Source organism: Pleurodeles waltl, unplaced genomic scaffold (genome assembly GCF_031143425.1).
Source record: "Pleurodeles waltl isolate 20211129_DDA unplaced genomic scaffold, aPleWal1.hap1.20221129 scaffold_69, whole genome shotgun sequence".
In the NCBI taxonomy this organism is placed as follows: Eukaryota; Metazoa; Chordata; class Amphibia; order Caudata; family Salamandridae; genus Pleurodeles; species Pleurodeles waltl.
Window position 1 is genome coordinate 2,924,641 of NW_027150390.1, and position 18,780 is coordinate 2,943,420.

An 18,780-nucleotide genomic window follows, 5' to 3' on the forward strand; every position below is an offset into this window, starting at 1 on the left:
TACCCTTCCAGGCCAGCTGTATAATCATTAACCCAGGCCACACCCATGCAGTTCAAAAACAACACAAGGGCTTTGACTCTATCAAGAAAAACTTTGAGCAATTAGCTTATCCTATGACCTTCTCTTCCCTGCCAAAATGAAGGTCCTTCATGAATCCCGCTCCTACACCTTTGAGGCTCCAGGTGTAGGAGCGGGAGGCTCCAGTAGAGACCTGGCACTGGGCAGTCGAACATCAGGAACTCAGGCCTCATACGCTGCCTCCCGTCCAGGGACCCGACGCATCACGCATGCTGGACTGGGAGTGGGCGTAGCCCGCAGCAGTAGGGCTGGGCACTAGCGGAGGCATAGGAGTGAGATTTCAGGTGGCCAAAACTCATCTGAAAGTTCCCACCATGAGGATTTAGAACAAGACGCAGAGCTGCCCCACCAAGGGCGGACCTGCACAACTGGAATGACTCTCTGAGTTCAGGCCTCCGAGGCAATGCCTCACTTCTCTTCAGTAACTGACAACTGTTTCCTGTCACAAAATATTTTCTTGCTATAAGTTTGCTTAGCCAGTCGCAGGTTCTCCTTTTCTTTCTCATAAATAGATGCGGGAAGGTGCCGGCAACAGTTTCACGTTCTTTCTTTCTTCCTTTTTCTTTATCTCTTTCTTTCTTTCCTCTTTATTGTTTGTTCTCACCAGGGAGTTCGGGTGGCAGATGCTTCTGGGGTTGAAGTGTAGAGTGTGGGGAGTTGGGAGGTGAATTGGTGGCAGAACTAGAGCCAGATCTCGTACTCATAGAGCATCGCTACCGATGCTCTGCAGGCCCCCAGTCCCTGTGAGGTCTGGAGAACTGGAAGCAATGTTGGATAGCCTCTAACAGACAGATCTACAAACGAAGGAACAAATCTGGGAAGCTCCTTATTGGTTGGAGGCACACAACGCCATCAATCTTCAATCACTTCTTCAATCGAGATTGCATCCAAATTCACAGCTTATTATAACTTCTTATATGATCAACGCCCCTGCCCTATTCGTGAGGACACCCACCCATTGTTGGCCACTCTGACAACTGTATATTGAGCAGCTCTTGAGCACACCATGATCATGGAGGAGGTGGCTAATGCTGTCAGCAGCCTGTAGTTGGGAAGGACTCCTGGGCCAGACGGCTTCCCGACTGAATACTATAAGAAGTTACTTCCCATACTATCCCACATTTGCTTAACTTCAACTCAGAAATTGTGGACAGGGGCCACTTTTCTACTGAATGTCATCCACAAATCAGGCAAACCTCCGCATATAATCTCGTCCTATCATCCCATCTCTCTTATTAACATAGAAATCAAAATCTTCACCAAAATCCTTGCTACCCAACTCAAGCCATTACTTTCCTCTTTTAAACACCTGATCAATGTGGTTTCATGCCCTGCCAAAGCATCCACTGATAACACATCGCTTTGGAGCACCGATGACACTTTGGTGACCCAGCTGCCATTATGCTTCAAAAATGAGCTTGACTCCCTGGACTGGAACTTGCTATCCCAGGTCCTCTCCTATATGGGATTTGGACCACCTCTCCAGTCCCTTATGAGGAGGCTATATGCCCAGCCCCGGCACAGGTCATAGTCAATGGTGTGTTGTCCCCCCACTTTGCAATCCACAGGGGGAAAAGGCAGGGCTACCAGCTTTTCCCTGCGTCTCTTTGGTGAGAAAACGGCTAAGGCCCTGAAAACGGTGTCCCTAACACCTGAACTGGTTTGCAGAGCGGGAAGGATGAGAGGGTTAGTAAGGAACATGCAGTTAGATAGAGTCTCTACCTGATAAGCTGTTACGGAAGGTAAGTAACTTGTTCATCTGAAAGAGACTTTTAGATGCAAAATCTTACCTCTGAATAGACACCCAAGCAATACCTCACCAGAGGTGGGTCTGCAAATCTGATTAAACCAAAACGACCTGCAGGACTGAACAGGCAAAGTGCCCTTCATGATGGACATGATTGACCAGGTACTCATGTTTTGTGCAGTGATGCCCACTGTTAGAACTGTCAGCTTTCGGTGGTCTTCCCCCAAATATTTTTCCTTTCTCATCCTACTCCTTCTGGATTTTTGCATTTTGGGCTTTGGACTCTGTATACGTTACGCCTGCTAACCAGTGCTAAAGTGCTTGTGCTCACTCCCCTAAACATGGTTTCATTGACATATACATGATTGGCATATTTAATTTACAAGTAAGTCCCTTGTGGAGTGACATACCATATACCCAGGGCCTGTAAATTAAATGCTACCAGTGGGCCTGCAGCACATATTGTGTCACCCACTTAATAAGCAATTTAAGACATGTCCCAAGCCTGCCACTGCAACAAGGATGCAGTGTCCCACTGCCATGACGACATGGCATTTTAAACCCCTTGCCAAATCTTAAACTCACCTTTTATTACATATAAGTCACCCATAAGATAGGCCCTAGGTAGACCATAGGGCAGGGTGTTGTGTAATTGAAAGGTAGGACATATACTTTTAAGTTTTATGTGTCCTAGTAGAGAAAAGCCCCTAAATTCGTGTTTCACTACTGTTATGCCTACCCCTCCCACAGGATAACATAGGGGATTCCTTATTATATTTAGTAAGGTGTAAGTTCTTAACCAGAGGTGGTCTATATTTCATGTTCAGTATCTATGAACTTGTAATGATAAACTCTCTTTATTGGTAAAGGTGGATTTATCATTTCAAGTTTGAAAATGCCACTTTTAGAAAGTGGGCATTTTCCTGCCCTTAGCCCTCTATGCTTGCAGCCTGCCTTAGGTCACAAGACTGGGTGTAACTGGCAGCTGAGACTATGAATTCACTCCAGACAGTCACACAGTAGTGGTATTATCAGGGCCTGAATGGCATTTACCCTTGCAGAATGGGAGTGGAGGGTGGGGTGGGTGGAGCTGGACTCAGTCTCATGTACACCTAATAGGCTGAGCTCGGCCAGCACACAATAGGCTTAATTACCCTGTATTGTCAGTGCAGAGCCAGGGCAGAGAAGGCAAGAAACTCTTAGAACTGCAAAGAACCCTTCTGGAAACCTCTCAACTTCTAGGAGCAGGGCTTCAGGGTGCAACAGCAGGGTAGTCAAACTCACTCTTCAGTTCACTACTGGACCTGAGGGAAGGCTCTCAGAGGACTGCCTGCTGCTGTGACCTGCTGTGCATTCTGCCAGACTGCTGCTGTACCTGGAAGGACTGCTTTGCTGTCTGGATCCTGCCTTGAACCTTCAGAGGCCAGCCCTGCATCTTCAACTGCACCCAGGAATTCAGAAGTGACTCAAAGGGCTAGGTTTGCTGGCCTAGTGTTCAGAGCCACAGGGACATAACAGGCTCCCACCAACTTGAACCCGCACCTGGATTCAGCCTGTGTGACTCCTAAACCCCTAAGGGGTCTCCATCCACTCCTGGACCCTTGGTTTTGATGGCCAATTTCCAAAAGAGGGGACTTGAAAAGAATTAGTCCAAAAAGTGTTTTCAGAACCAGGAGGAGACTGGAACCAACCTGCTCACCTATCCGCCTGAGGTGCATTGCCAGTTGAATTGACTTTGCGGCTTCTCCCGATAGCCCAGAAGCAAATCCTCTCCAGCGGTCCTTTGCAAAAGGGGTATCCAACCCCATGGGTCTGTCTTCAGTTACAGCCTTCTGCTTCTTCTCGCTAGAGATTTGGACTTCCATATCGACGACTTTTAGAAAGTGGGCATTTTCCTGCCCTTAGCCCTCTGTGCTTGCAGCCTGCCTTAGGTCATAAAACTGGGTGTAACTGGCAGTTGAGACTATGAATTCACTCCAGACAGGCACACAGTAGTGGTATTATCAGGGCCTGAATGGCATTTACCCTTGCAGAATGGGGGTGGAGGGTGGGGTGTGTGGAGCTGGACTCAGTCCCACGTACACCAAATAGGCTGAGCTCGGCCAGCACACAATAGGCTTAATGACCCTGTATTGTCAGTGCGGAGCCAGGGCAGAGAAGGCAAGAAACTTTTAGAACTGCAAAGAACCCTTCTGGAAACCTCTCAACTTCTAGGAGCAGGACTCCAGGGTATAACAGCAGGGTACTCAAACTCACTCTTCAGATCACTACTGGACCTGAGGGAAGGCTCTCAGAGGACTGCCTGCTGCTGTGACCTGCTGTGCATTCTGCCATACTGCTGCTGTACCTGGAAGGACTGCTTTGCTGTCTGGATCCTGCCTTGAACCATCAGAGGCCAGCCCTGCATCTTCAACTGCACCCAGGAATTCAGAAGTGACTCAAAGGGCTAGGTTTGCTGGCCTAGTGTTCAAAGCCATAGGGACATAACAGGCTCCCACCAACTTGAACCTTCACCTGGATCCAGCCTGTGTGACTCCTAAACCCCTAAGCGGTCTCCATCCACTCCTGGACCCTTGGTTTTGTTGGCCAATTTCCAAAAGTGGGGACTTGAAAATAACTTGTCCAAAAAGTGTTTTCAGAACCAGGAGGAGACTGGAACCAACCTGCTCACCTATCCGCCTGAGGTGCATTGCCAGTTGAATTGACTTTGCGGCTTCTCCCGATAGCCCAGCAGCAAATCCTCTTCAGCGGTCCTTTGCAAAAGGGGTATCCAACCCCATGGGTCTGTCTTCAGTTACAGCCTTCTGCTTCTTCTCGCTAGGGATTTGGACTTCCATATCGAAGACTTAGTCAGAAGGTAAAAATCTTCATTGTGGCTTCACTACACAGCTATCGGACGATGACACTCCCTCATGACACTCCTGCAGCCTTGCCCTGCTGAACTTCTACCTTCTCCGAGAGTTTTTCTTGAAAACTTTTCTAAGTTTGAAGGTACGTGCTCCCTGGGCCCAATCCACTTCATGTATCCGAATCGTGCTCCATCGCAATGAGCCTAAACTTTTGACTTTGCCCCGGTCTAGCACAACCAAATGTTCGCGGTTGTGGCTTTTTGTTTTTAAGTGCTATTTTACACTTGAAACTTTAGCAATTCACAACTCCAAGTCTACTAATTGGGTTTTGATGGTTTTGGCTGTCAAATAATTTAATAAAAATGACTCTATTTTTCTAAGTTGATTTGGGATTTTATTGTGTTGTGATTTCACTGTATTGCTGTTTGTGTGGTGGATAAATACTTAAAACATTGCCTCTAAGTTTAGCTTGACTGCTTTTTGTGCCAAGCTACCCAGGGTTAAGCACAGGTTAAATTAGTGACTTTATTTTGGTTCACAATGCAAGTGATTGTGGTTGTTGCTTGACCAAGACTCACACCCCAGTCAACCAACAACCCGATTTCTCGCAGTGCGCAAACTTACCACACCAATCCAAAATTGGCTGAAATGAACATTTTCATTTGAAAGTTTTGTGCATATTCGAACGACACCAAAGCTATTAAAAATGACTTTTTGTATCAAAATTTTGCCATAACCATAACTACACTGGTGCTATTGCCACCAGAGTAATATAAAAAAAATTATACTAATAGCGTATGAATCCAGGCGGTTAATGTGAAAGTACATCAATAAATTGAACAATACTTTTTTTACTGAGACCTGGAATTAAGGTTTTGTTTATCCTCTGCAAAGCATGTTTTTCATGGATGCTGTTTCTATTAGCTGTGACGCAGCTCATTTAATACAACACATGTAAAAACACAAAGCAATGACCTATTACGAAGATGAATTATTGTACTATCCTATTGTATTTGCTTTCACTGAAACAACTGGGTCAATGCAATCAATAAATCAATCAATCAGTGTTTATTAAGCGCAACTACTCACCTGCAAGGGTTTCAATTCGCTGAGGGGGCGCATAGCGTCCAACAGTGAGGTGGTTCTTCAAAAAAGCCATGTCTTCAGCTTATTCGTGAAGTTGAGGAGGGAGTGGTCTGTCTGATGTGGAGTGGAAGGGCGTTCCAGGCGGTGGCTGCGAGGTGGGAGAAATCCAGCAGTAGTCGTGCTGGTGGGCGGAGGCGCTGAGGCGGTTCGACCACCGGCCCGCCCCGCAAGAAGGACACCGCTTGCTATATTATGTGCAATAATACGGCCTGGCAGTGTCCTTCTGGCGGGGCACTGCCGGAGGTTCAAAGCACCCATTCCCGTCACCTGCCAGACGACCTCCTCCCCGGACCAGGTAAGTTGATCATCCAACAGGGTAGGGGGGTTGGAGGTTGGGGGTTGTTGTGTGTGCATGTGTGAGTGTGTGTTGTCTGAGTGTGTGCATGTATGTGTGTATGCATGGTTGTATGCATGTCTGAATGTAGAACTGAGTGCGTGTATGCATGTAAGTGTGTTGGCGTGTGTGCGAGTATGAGTGTTGTGGTGAATGCATGTTTGTCCGCATATGAGTATGCTTGTTTGTCTGTGTGTGAGTATGCGTGTTGGATGGGTGTGAGTATGCATGGTTGGATGCGTGTGAGTATGCATGGTTGAATGCGTGTATGAGTGCTGAGGTGAAAGCGAGTATGGATGCGTGTGAGTGAGTGTGTGTATGTCAGTGTAGGTGAATGAGTGTATGCGTGGTGCATGTGGGTGTCTGTGTGTGTACATGTATGCAAGGAGGGGTGTGGGGGTGCTGTGTCTGTATGGGATGGAGGTTACTGTGTCTGGAGGTGGGGTGGGGGTGATGGAGGGGGTTGCTGAGTATGGAGGGGGTATGTGGGTTGTTGTGCTTGCTGGGAGTGGGGTTGGGGGAGTCGTCTACCAGTGACAGGGAGGAAACTCCCTGTCACCGGTTGCCTTTCTGCAAGGGTTTTCGTGGTGGTGGTACCGCTGTGGAAACCCTGGTGGAAAGGCGGCTCCTAATACCGCCGGTGGTCTTCTGTGGACAGCTGGGTCAGAGATGCACATCCCCGGCCCAGCGGCTCTGACCGCCATGGCGGTATGAGTGGAGATGTGGCAGTCTTAATTGTCAGCATGTTGGCGGTGAAACCACTACCTTTGCCCTGGCAGTCAGGAGATCTCCAGGGTAATAATGACCCCCATGATGTTTACCTATGGACGGTATATGGGCTGTAAAAGGGGCAACAACCAATTCAGGCGGCTTCAGCTCAAGAGGAAGTGTCCTTTTTACATTTTAACTGAGCTTATTTTTATATTTTTAGCTGTTATGCAATGGTTTTAATTAACTATGCAAATAAAAAAATATCGAAAATAGACTTTCAAAACCATGTTTACAAAGTATTTCTCATTGAACCCTAAACAGTGAAAACCTGATGGAGACTGTAAAGTAGGGGTACAAATGTATATACCAGGCTATAAAATCACGACTCAGGTCTTTTGAATATGTTCGATTGATCTTGGAAAGCAAGAAATGTGATTCCCAATAGGGACTGTGGAATATTTAGATACTTGTTTAGTGCTACATTAAAGATGTATGTTACTTAATATGAAGTATAGTAGTTATTGCATGTCACTGACTCAGGACACATTTTCCTTCATCAGCTGTACGAGACCTTCCCATGGCTGATAAGCCTCCTCCCAGGGCCTCACCAGAAGGTCTTTGACCTCTTGGAATATGCACGGAATTATGTGAAGAAGGAGGTGAAGGATCACCAGGCAAGCCCAAAAGAGGAGCACCGAGATTTTATTGACCTCTACATCAATACGATCGAGAAGGTGAGTAGATGGATGTGGACTAAGTATCTCTTATGTGAAGAATATTTATACTGTGACCTTCTTGAGTCATTGTTATTAGTTGGACTTTGGATGAAGTATGGAGTTCCTTCAAGGACTGCTTGAAAATAGAAATAGATTTTCAGGACACCTATAGAGTTTTAGAAATAATACTAGCAAGAAGTGAAGATTGGGCATCCCACAATCCCCTCCACTCCCCAACCCTCCTCCCAACCACACACCCCTCCTCCCCCCCAATTGAAGGTTTGCACCGTAGGAGAAATGTTAGAACTAAAAGATGCAGGAAAAAACAACCCTAAGAGAAATGCTAGATTTCTTTGGCAGCAACTAGTAGTAATATTCTTTATTCGGTCTCAAAGGACCATAAAAGCCAAGGATACATTTTCTATTGCTGTCAATGAAAAATCATCACATATTCATTTTATATATTCAGAGCACAATTGTAATCCCTAATTATATCATCATTAAACATTTTTTTTAAATACCAATTTTACCATGATTAAAACAAAGTAGAAAACCATCTAAAACATACTTATATATAAATACATGATGTTTCACATAAATATCACTTTAAAAGAAGGATCTCACCTTTTCTACACCAAGGACGATTATTTGTCATTTAGATGTGCCCTACCGGTATGTTAATCAATCACATTGAATCTGTCTGCCCAAATATTCATGTCGCTGGTCTATTCAGAGACTTTCTTACGGTGATTATGGAACTTAAAAGATTTACTAAAATACCACATATTTTAATAGAGGGTAACATCTGAAGATGTAGATACACAGGCTGACATTGTCGCATATGGGTCGATCTTAAGAAAGGAATTAAAAAACGCTTTCTCTGTTTTTTATGATATTTACCAAAAAAGAACCACGTGTATTGTACTTTCTAATGACATTAAGGGCCAGATGTATCAAAGGGTTTTTCCCATTCTGTGTCAATGGGAAAATGTGTTCGTACATATGGCCCTAAATCACAAGGGCAAACCCCCAATGTTGTACTCCAATCATTCATGGTCGGAAAGGTTACCAAGCGGTGAAACATATCTAACCTTAGCCTGGTAAGAGGAAAACGATGTCTAGGTTTTACTACATGCATCAAATAAGGCTGGATACCATCCGTGGACAAAATCAATTGGTTGGACATGACTGTATGGTTTTTTGCCTCTACTGCCCACCTCAGATCTTCTAAGTGCTTCAAAGACAGAGACCACAGATCTTTCCTAGTTAGTGTTTCCAGTAATCCTGGTTTGTGTAATATTCTTTATGGCCCATATTTTCAAAAAAGGTCCTACTGTACCTCAACCATGGCACTCTTAGGAAAATGCTGATGCCATACAATCCCCTAAGACTGCCCTGTTTACACCAGTGTATTTTGAGGTCCCGATTTTCTGCCGTAGCAATATAGGCTGTATTTTTATTAAATCCACTAGAAAGGAGGCCCCTAGTTCTGGATGACTAACGAATGATGAAATGCCATTTGGTGCCATTAGTAAATATCTCAGAAATAATTTTCTATGATTTGAATCGGGTTGCAGTTGTCATACGCCCATACTCCCGCTCCATGAGTGGCAGTCGGAATACATTTTGCTCTACATACTTTTAACATGTTCTGTGGAGTGATCGTCCCTAGCCTCTTTGAAAAATTCTTCAGGGCTGCCGTGGTCTTCGTGGTCTGTAATTGCTTGATTTTTACACACTGAGCCCAGGAACCTTCTTTGTCAAACATTATTCCCAAATAAGAGAATGTTGTGATAAAGTCAATCTTTCCACCTTGCATGATAATGTCATGAGTCTTCATTGATTTTATGCCACATTTCATTATAAAAGTTTTAGAACGGTTGACAGTAAGGCCCAAGTCTGTCATGTATGTTACACAAGTTGTTAAAAGTCTTTGGAGGGCTAGCGGGGTTCGGGCCATAAGAACAGCATCGTCTGCATAATGCAAGGCCGGAATCGGACGGTGGCCTATTTGAGGGAGATCTTTGCAGTTACTTATTAATTCTGATTCCAGCTTGTTTATATATATTGAAAATTAAAAGGAGCTAATACACAGCCTTGGCGTACGCCTCTGTGTATACCAAAAGGCCTAGTACATTCCTCTCTTATCCAGTATCTCTCCCTCGCTCTACTTCCTGTATCCAGTTCCCGTATGAACTGATTTATTGCCGGTTCTACCCCTAAGTCACTGAGGATTTCCCACAGTTTGTCATGGACTACACAATCAAATGCCGAGGACAGATCTATGAAGGCCAAGTACAAATTACCTTCCCTGATCTTTGTGTATTTCCCAATTATGATACTTAGGTTCAGTCCCTCTTCAACAGTACCTATTCCTGTGCAAAAACCATACTGTAATTCTGATAAAATGTTGTTTTCCTCAGCCCAATCTTGTAGTCTGTTCAATATGATTCTCCCAGCTATTTTGGCTAATGAGTCGAGTAGTGAGATGGGTCTGTAACAGGCTGGGTTAAGACGGTCGCCCTTTTTATATATAGGGACAATAATGGAATCTAGCCATAATGGTAAGGGGCCTTGCATGCAAAAAGCCCTCAAGACTGGGTCAACAGGGGGCCCCATAAGTATATATATTGGCCTTGTATAAATCTACCGGGCCGCCGTCAGGGCCCGGGGCTTTTCCAGCTTTACTTGCGTTGATGGCTTCATCTACTTCCTCTAAACTAAACTGGGGTATTATAATCGCACGTAAATTCTTGTGAATGGAGTCACTAGGTGGAGAATCAGATAAGACAATGTCAAGGACCGGGCCGTATATCTTGGAGAAATGACCGATCCAATAGCCCTCCGCCTTAGAAATCTCCATTCTGGGGTCTTGCCTGGCCCCAGACACAGGGTTATTTATTATCTTCCAAAAAAGGATGTTATCTTTCATAAGACTAGCTTTGTGAAGAGATTCCCAGGTTTTTTCTTTCAGGCTGGTTTTCCTTTTCTTAGTGGCCGCATTATATTCCTGCCACCAAGTGCATATCTCAATTGGACATCTAGTTGGAGCACTTAGCACCTTTTTTGATCTTTTATGTGTTTTTGTGCAATCGTGGTCAAACCAGCCCGTTTTTTCCCTCCGCCCCGGCTTTCCCCTTTTATTGGTAAGAGCTTCTTTCACGCTTCGCGCTATCGAGGAAAAAGCACTAGTGCATTTTGATGGATCTATATCATCACTGACACAGTCGCAAATTAACTGCTTCAGAAGGTCCTTTGACTCTGTTTGAGACCATCGTAATGAATACCCGTTACGTGAGGCTAATTCGATATCATTTACCAAAACGGTATTGTCCTGCTGGGGCAGCGTAGTAGGTGTTAATGAGATCTTTAAACTCTGCGGGAAGTGATCACTTATTGCTATGTCATGGAGTCGATATTTGTCAAGATAGTAGGCTTAAACTGCGGGTCATCAAATTAAATTTCATTTATAAAAAGACAAGTTAAATTTATGTGCCAGTATATTCATAGCTTCACCTTGGGGATTATGTGTAAAGTGAACCCTTGAACCAGTATCTTTCTCATGTGGTCCACATACATTCTCAGAGGATTCCTTGCAGAGATAAGCATTGAAATCACCGCCCCACATAATAAGACTTTCTCTCCTAGATTTTGTGCAGACACTCTCTAGTTCCTTTCCCAATTGTATTAAAATAATTGGCACCTCACCCGAAAGTACGTTGTTGTAAAAGTTAATGACCACTGTTAGAAATGGGGTCTTTGGTTGACAGTCAGGTTACCCCCTGTTCAAGTAAGGACCCTCACTCTAGTCAGGGTAAAAGGGAATCACCCTCAGCTAACCCCTGCTTACCCCCTTGGTAGCTTGGCAGAGCAGTAGGCTTAACCTTAGAGTGCTAGGTGTAAAGTATTTGTACCAACACACACAGTAAATTAATGAAAACACTACAAAATGATTCAACACCAGTTTAGAAAAATAGGAAATATTTATCTAAACAAAACAAGACCAAAACGACAAAAATCCGACATACACAAGTCAAGTTATGAATTTTTAAAGATTAAACTCAAAAATAGTGCTTAGAAACAAAAATGCTTTGATGAGATGTTAACACGGCGTCGTGACGGAGTCGTTTCCAACAAGCCGACACCAGCGGCACCGGACACGGAGTCGTGTAGACCCCCAAGTACAGTACCTTTGGTGAAGAGTGAAAACAAGCCGATGCGCGAAGTCGGGGATCGCGGCGTCTGTGCAAAACGTTGAATCCGCGCACTTCGAGCGGTGTCGGTCACGACGCGGTGCGGCGACTTCCACGGAATCGCGTACTTCAGCGGGGCTGCTGCGGCGTCAGGCCTGCGAAGAGTGTCGCGTTCCAGCGAAGGTCACGGCATCAGGTGCAGGCGGCGTTACCGGATTCAGCAGCGGCGTCGGTCCGAAGTCGTCCGAAGTCGATTTCCTTGGATTCCACCAGCTTTCCTTTCAAGGGCCCAGGGACTGGATAGGGCACCACTTGTCGGGGCAGGAGTCTCTCCAGAGACTCCAGGTGCTGGCAGAGAGAAGTCTTTGCTGTCCCTGAGACTTCAAACAACAGGAGGCAAGCTCTAACTCAAGCCCTTGGAGATTTCTTCACAAGATGGAAGGCACACAAAGTTCAGTCTTTGCACTCTTACTCTGGCAGAAGCAGCACTGCAGGAAAGCTCCACATAGCACAATCACAGGCAGGGCAGCACTTCTTCCTCAGCTTCTCCAGGCAGAGGTTCCTCTTGGTTCCAGAAGTGTTTCTCTAAAGTCTGTAGATTTGGGTGCCCTTCTTATACCCATTTTAGTCTTTGAAGTCACCTTTCTTCAAAGGGGACTCACACCTACTTGTGAAATCCTGCCTTGCCCAGGCAAGTCATCAGACACACAGCAGGGGGTTGGAGCCGGCATTGTCAGAGGCAGGCACAGTCCTTTCAGATGAGAGTGACCACTCCACCCCTCCCTCCTAGCAGAGATGGCTAATCAGGAAATGCAGGTTACACCCCGGCCCCCTTTGTGTCACTGTCTGGTGTGAGGTGAAAAACAACCCAACTGTCAAACTGACCCAGACAGGGAATCCACAAACACGGCAGAGTCACAGAATGGTTTAAGCAAGAAAATGCTCACTTTCTAAAAGTGGCATTTTCAAACGCACAATCTTAAAATCAACTTTACTAAAAGATGTATTTTTAAATTGTGAGTTCAGGGACCCCAAACTCCACATGTCCATCTACTCTCTAGGGGAACCTACACTTTAATCATATTTAAAGGTAGCCCCCATGTTATCCTAAGAGAGAGACAGGCCTTGCAACAGTGAAAATCAAAGTTGGCAGTATTTCACTGTCAGGACATATAAACCACATTACTATGGCCCTCATTCCAACATTGACGGGCGGCGGAGGCCGCCCGTCAATGTTGCGCGTCAGGAATACCGCTCCGCGGTCCAGAGACCGCGGAGGGTATTCCAAGTTTTCCCCTGGGCTGGCGGGCGGCCGCCGAAAGGCCGCCCGCCAGCCCAGGGGAAAACGACCTTCCCACCATGAAGCCGGCTCGTAATCGAGCCGGCGGAGTGGGAAGGTGCGACGGGTGCTGTTGCACCCGTCGCGTATTTCACTGTCTGCAAGGCAGACAGTGAAATACATTTTGGGGCCCTCTTACGGGGCCCCGCGACTCCCCCTCCCGCCATCCGGTTCCCGGCGGGAGAACCGCCAGGAACTGGATGGCGGGAGGGGGAGTCGGAATCCCCAAGCCGGCGCAGCAAGCTGCGCCGGCTTGGAGGATTCCTTGGGGGCAGCGGGAAACCGGCGGGAGACCGCCGGTTTCCCTTCTCTGATCGCGGCTAAGCCGCCGCGGTCAGAATGCCCCGCGGGGCACCGCCGGCCTGTCGGCGGTGCCACCGCGTCCCGCGGCCCTGGCGGAAGTAATCCGCCAGGGTCGTAATGACCACCTATATGTCCTACCTTATCCATACACTGCACCCTGCCCTTGGGGCTACCTAGGGCCTACCTTAGGGGTGCCTTACAAGTAAGAAAAGGGAAGGTTTAGGCCTGGCAAGTGGGTAAACTTGCCAAGTCGAATTTACAGTGTAAAAATACACACACAGACACTGCAGTGGCAGGTCTGAGACATGATTACAGGGTTACTTGTGTGGGTGGCACAACCAGTGCTGCAGGCCCACTAGTAACATTTGATTTACAGGCCCTGGGCACCTCTAGTGCACTTTACTAGGGACTTAACAGTAAAACAAATATGCCAATCATGGAGAACCAATTACGTACACATTTTAAACAGGAGCACTTGCACTTTAGCACTGGTTAGCAGTGGTAAAGTGCCCAGAATAACAAAAACAGTAAAATCAGAGTCCAGCACACATCAACAACCTGGGGAACAGAGGCAAAAAGTTAAGGGAGACCACACCAAGGATGAAAAGTCTAACAACCACTAATTGGATCTTCTGATCTAGGTCACTCAGAATCACTTGATAGTATACATTGGAGATTTGCATGTTTAAGTTTGTTAGGGGGAGCTTATTTAAGATGTAAGCACATAGCCCCCCTTTTGACCGACCGTGTCCTGAGGGTACTGCTGGTGAGTGATATGTTTTATATCCATTTATGTGAATAGGATTTAAAAGCCAAGTTTCCTGCAGACATAAGAAGGGGAATTCTTCAATAAAATTCATCCAATCTTCATTGTTAGTCTTATTGCTTAAACCTGCCACATTCCAGAAAAGTAAAACTATTTCCGAATTCTGTTGGTTCTGGTCCTGTACATTGTTTATAATCAGAGGGCCTTTACCACTATGGGTTGTAGAGGTTGATGTCCTAGATAGCTCTTCCTGCCTTATCTGCCCCCCTTCTGTATTTGTTACAGGTGCCAACTCATTGGGTAACTCTGTCCTCACCCTGCTTAGTCAATCTAAGTCTTCTAGTGTTGAAAGGACTTGGAATCTATTACAAGTAAAAATGGAATCAGCACTAGGTGTATCTGTAGAATGGGCTGGTCGAACACTGTTAGGGTTTTGCCCCACAAGGCTTTGATAAAAGTAGCCCAAAGGTAGTAGTGAAATGCCATGGTGAGTGACATACCTTGCCCCAAGTTCGCAAATAACTCTCTCTACTAGTTCTGGAGATTTAAACAAGAGGACCACACAATCTCCGACCAGTGTTTTCTGGCTGGTACCTATCCATTTAATTCTCCTCACCATTTTTATGTCGTCAAAAAGGGGCCCCACAATTCCGGGATCCAGGCGCCATCCTGTCCAATTGAGGGACTTATTCCTCAAAGCTGTCCATGTTTCTCAATGCTGGTTAGCCAAGGTGGGAACGTTAGCCAGGATCACTACGTATGGTGAAGCCTCTGGGGGGAGATGTAAGACATCTCTTGGTGTGTAGGAGGACTCTGTGTTCTCCCTCTTGTATACTCCTCCCCGGAGGAATTTATGATGGGCCGAGTTACCCTGTCTGAAAACGACACTCTGTTTAAGGTCTTAGCATGTGGTTGTCTGCTAGTTAACACTAGTGTAAAGGGTTGTGAGTTACTCATAAGGTTTGGAGTCAAGTGTGATACAGTAGAAACGTTTCTGGTGTGAGTTATGGGTTGTGAGTTAGTCATGAGGTCTGGGGTTAAGAGTGGTACACTAGGGACTTTTCTAGGGGGTATAATTCCCCAGGCTATAAAGGTTGTAGAGACTTCGTAAGTACTAAACCTGCCTCAAGGTTGCTCTCTACCACTCTTAGTTGTTCTGAGAGAGAGTCCAGTGAGGCCCAGACTGATGATTTCAAGACGTTTATTGATTCGTAAATGTTAGCGAGGAGATTTAAGGTTGTTTCCACTGAATTATTTGGGGTTTTCCCCTGGGTTACTTTTTTTAATGACTGCCTTCCAATCATGTTTACTGGCTCCTTCTTTAAGTTGTTATTATTCCGTGGATTGTCTACCCTCCCTATCAAAGGTTTCCTTGGGCGTTTAGGTGATGGTGGAGAATCATCCGGGACAGATATTGTGTCCGAGATGTTTTGAATGCACCCATTTTTATTGTTTTTATTTTCCGGGTCCTCAATTACCTCTGCACTAATATCCCTGTCAACGTTGCTGCAATCAGCCTGTGTCTCAGGATTCCTTAAGGGGAGTGTGATACAATCACCAGAGGCCAACAATTTTTCTTCAACACTAGAGATTTGCTTATCTAGCACCCACATTGCTCCTGAAATATATTTTAATATAGAGGTACTGTCTTTCATATTTGAAGGAGGATTCAGCATTGAATGCTTTATTTTACCTATGATTGTGATGGCTATGAATAAACCTTTTTTAAAGAAAGTATGAAGTCTGTGAGTCTATAATCTTCTCCTTTATACTGATCAGCTGGCAGGGTATGTATGAAGTGATTCATCCACCAAATCAACAGCAGCACAGAAAAGGATCACCGCGTTGCAGGGGTGCGCAACGCGCTTTTAGGCGGTCGCCGGTCTGGCTCCTCCCCCTCTCTGTGTCACAGGCACTTGGGACTCATAGTCCCCACCATATCAACGGCAGCACAACAAAGGATTCCCGTGTTGCGGGGCTGCGCAACGCGCTTTCAGGCTGTCGCCAGTCTGGCTCCTCCCCCTCTCCTTGTCACAGGCACTTGGGACTCATAGTCTCCACCAAATCAACGGCAGCACAGTAAAGGATTCCCACGTTGCGGGGTGCGTGACACGCATTCAGGCGGTCGCCGGTCTAGCTCCTCCCCCTCTTAGTCCCCACCAAATCAACGGCAGCACAGAAAAGGATTACTGCGTTGCGGGGGTGCGCAACGCGCTTTTAGGCGGTCGCCAGTCTGGCTCCTCCCCATCTCCGTGTCACAGGCACTTGGGACTCGTAGTCCCCACCAAATCAATGGCAGCACAACAAAGGATTCCCTTGTTGCGGGGGTGCGCAACACGCTTTCAGGTGGTCGCCGGCCTGGCTCCTCCCCCTCTCCTTGTCACAGGCACTTGGGACTCGTAGTCTCCACCAAATCAACAGCAGCACAGCAAAGGATTCCCACGTTGTGGGGGGGGGGGGGGGCGCAACACGCTTTCAGGTGGTCGCCGGCCTGGCTCCTCCCACTGTCCTTGTCACAAGCACTTGAGACTCGTAGTCCCCACCAAATCAACAGCAGCACAACAAAGGATTCCCGCGTTGTGGGGGGGGCACGATGCACTTTCAGGTGGTCGCCAGTCTGGCTCCCCCCCTCTCCTTGTCACAGACACTTGGGTCTCCTGGTCCCCATCAAATCAACAGCAGCACAGCAAAGGATTCCCATGTTGCGGAGGGGTGCACAAAGCGCTTTCAGGCAGTCGCCGGTCTGGCTCCTCACCCTCTCCTTGTCATAGGCACTTGGAACTCGTAGTCCCCACCAAATCAACGGCAGCACAGCAAAGGATTCCCCTGTTGCGTGGGGTGTGTGACGCGCTTTCAGGCGGTCATGGTCTGGCTCCTCCCCCTCTCCTTGTCACAGGCACTTGGGAGTCGTAGTCCCCACCAAATCAACAGCAGCACAGCAAAGAATTACCGCGTTGCGGGGGTGCGCAACGCGCTTTCAGGTGGTCGCCGGCCTGGCTCCTCCCACTCTCCTTGTCACAAGCACTTGGGACTCGTAGTCCCCACCAAATCAACAGCAGCACAACAAAGGATTCCCGCGTTGTGGGGGGGGGCACGATGCACTTTCAGGTGGTCGCCAGTCTGGCTCCCCCCCTCTCCTTGTCACAGACACTTGGGTCTCCTGGTCCCCATCAAATCAACAGCAGCACAGCAAAGGATTCCCATGTTGCGGAGGGGTGCGCAACGCGCTTTCAGGCGGTCTCCAGTCTGGCTCCTCACCCTCTCCTTGTCACAGGCACTTGGAACTCATAGTCCCCACCAAATCAACGGCAGCATAGCAAAGGATTCCCCTGTTGCGGGGGGTGCGTGACGCGCTTTCAGGCGGTCGCCAGTCTGGCTCCTCCCCCTCTCCTTGTCACAGGCACTTGGGACTTGTAGTCCCCAACAAATCAACGGCAGCACAGCAAAGGATTCCCGCGTTGCGGGGGGGTGCGACGCGCTTTCAGGCGGTCACCGGTCTGGCTCCTTCCCCTCTCCTTGTCACAGGCACTTGGGACTCGTAGTCCCCACCAAATCAACAGCAGCACATCAAAGGATTCCCACGTTGCAGAGGGGTGCGCAACACGCTTTCAGGCAGTCGCCGGTCTGGCTCCTCAGCCTCTCCTTGTCACAGGCACTTGGGACTCGTAGTCCCCACCAAATCAACGGCAGCACAGCAAAGGATTCCCTGGGAGCAACTATTTAACTGCTTCACATTTAGATTTGTTCAATGTAAACATATCCGATATGGGACCTTGATTTGAAGAACATTACCAGTATATGTTTAACCCAAGTATACAATGATCTTTACAACTAAAATTCTTGGAATCCTGGCTACTAAAGCTTTCACTGGTAAGTGGTCAACTAAAGAAGTAATTTCTGGCCTATGCAGCTTTGCTTTTGGAGGTAAGGGACAATGTGTCAGATCTTGCTTTTTTGCACTACTACAGCCTTACAAAGACGTGAGTGGCAGTCACTTGTTGTTTGTGCTAGTGCACAAACTCTATGCATTGCTGCAACATCCTACATAGATGGCTTTCTCATTGAGTACCTCTGTAGGGACAGTGCAGATCCCTCTGGCAATGCTTGGCTGGTGTCTCTGTTGCTGAAGGCCAGAACAGCGTGTGGGGTACAGGGATGCCCTTAATGGTGCAGGAGTTTTGAAGAAGGTACGTCAGCCTGATGTCACTGTATTATGCAGTGTGAAGCCCCAATTGTGCATGACAGACATGCTATCAGGAACTCAGGGGTTTGGGGTTTTGCAATGCTGGTGCTAACTTGTTCAGTAAAATTCTTAACTGTCTTTTACTCTGCAGGCCAAACATAATCCAAATATTGCATGTGATGAGAGCAACTTAGTTCAAGATGTGATGGACTTGTTCTTTGCAGGCTCAGAAACAACTGCCCTAACACTCCTCTGGGCCCTGCTTTATATGTTGAAATATCCTGATATACAAGGTGAGTCGTTGAGTAAAGGAAAATAGTTTCTTACCTGTAGGTCCAGTTCTCTCGTAGGGGGGTTCCATTTCTAGTCATAAGCACTGAATAGGCTTGCCCACACATGGGAACTTCTTCACAAT

General features: G+C 46.9%; 1 protein-coding gene across 2 annotated transcripts in view; it reads left to right on the plus strand.

Moving 5' to 3' along the window:
* Positions 1–18,780, plus strand: part of LOC138279163 (cytochrome P450 2J2-like) — a 157,359-nt gene that overhangs the window by 72,792 nt on the left and 65,787 nt on the right. For both annotated transcript variants that reach the window (XM_069219384.1, XM_069219383.1), the window contains exons 5-6: positions 7,426–7,599; positions 18,517–18,658. In XM_069219384.1, the coding sequence (XP_069075485.1) occupies positions 7,426–7,599; positions 18,517–18,658 (316 nt within the window). The remainder of the gene's footprint in view (positions 1–7,425; positions 7,600–18,516; positions 18,659–18,780) is intronic.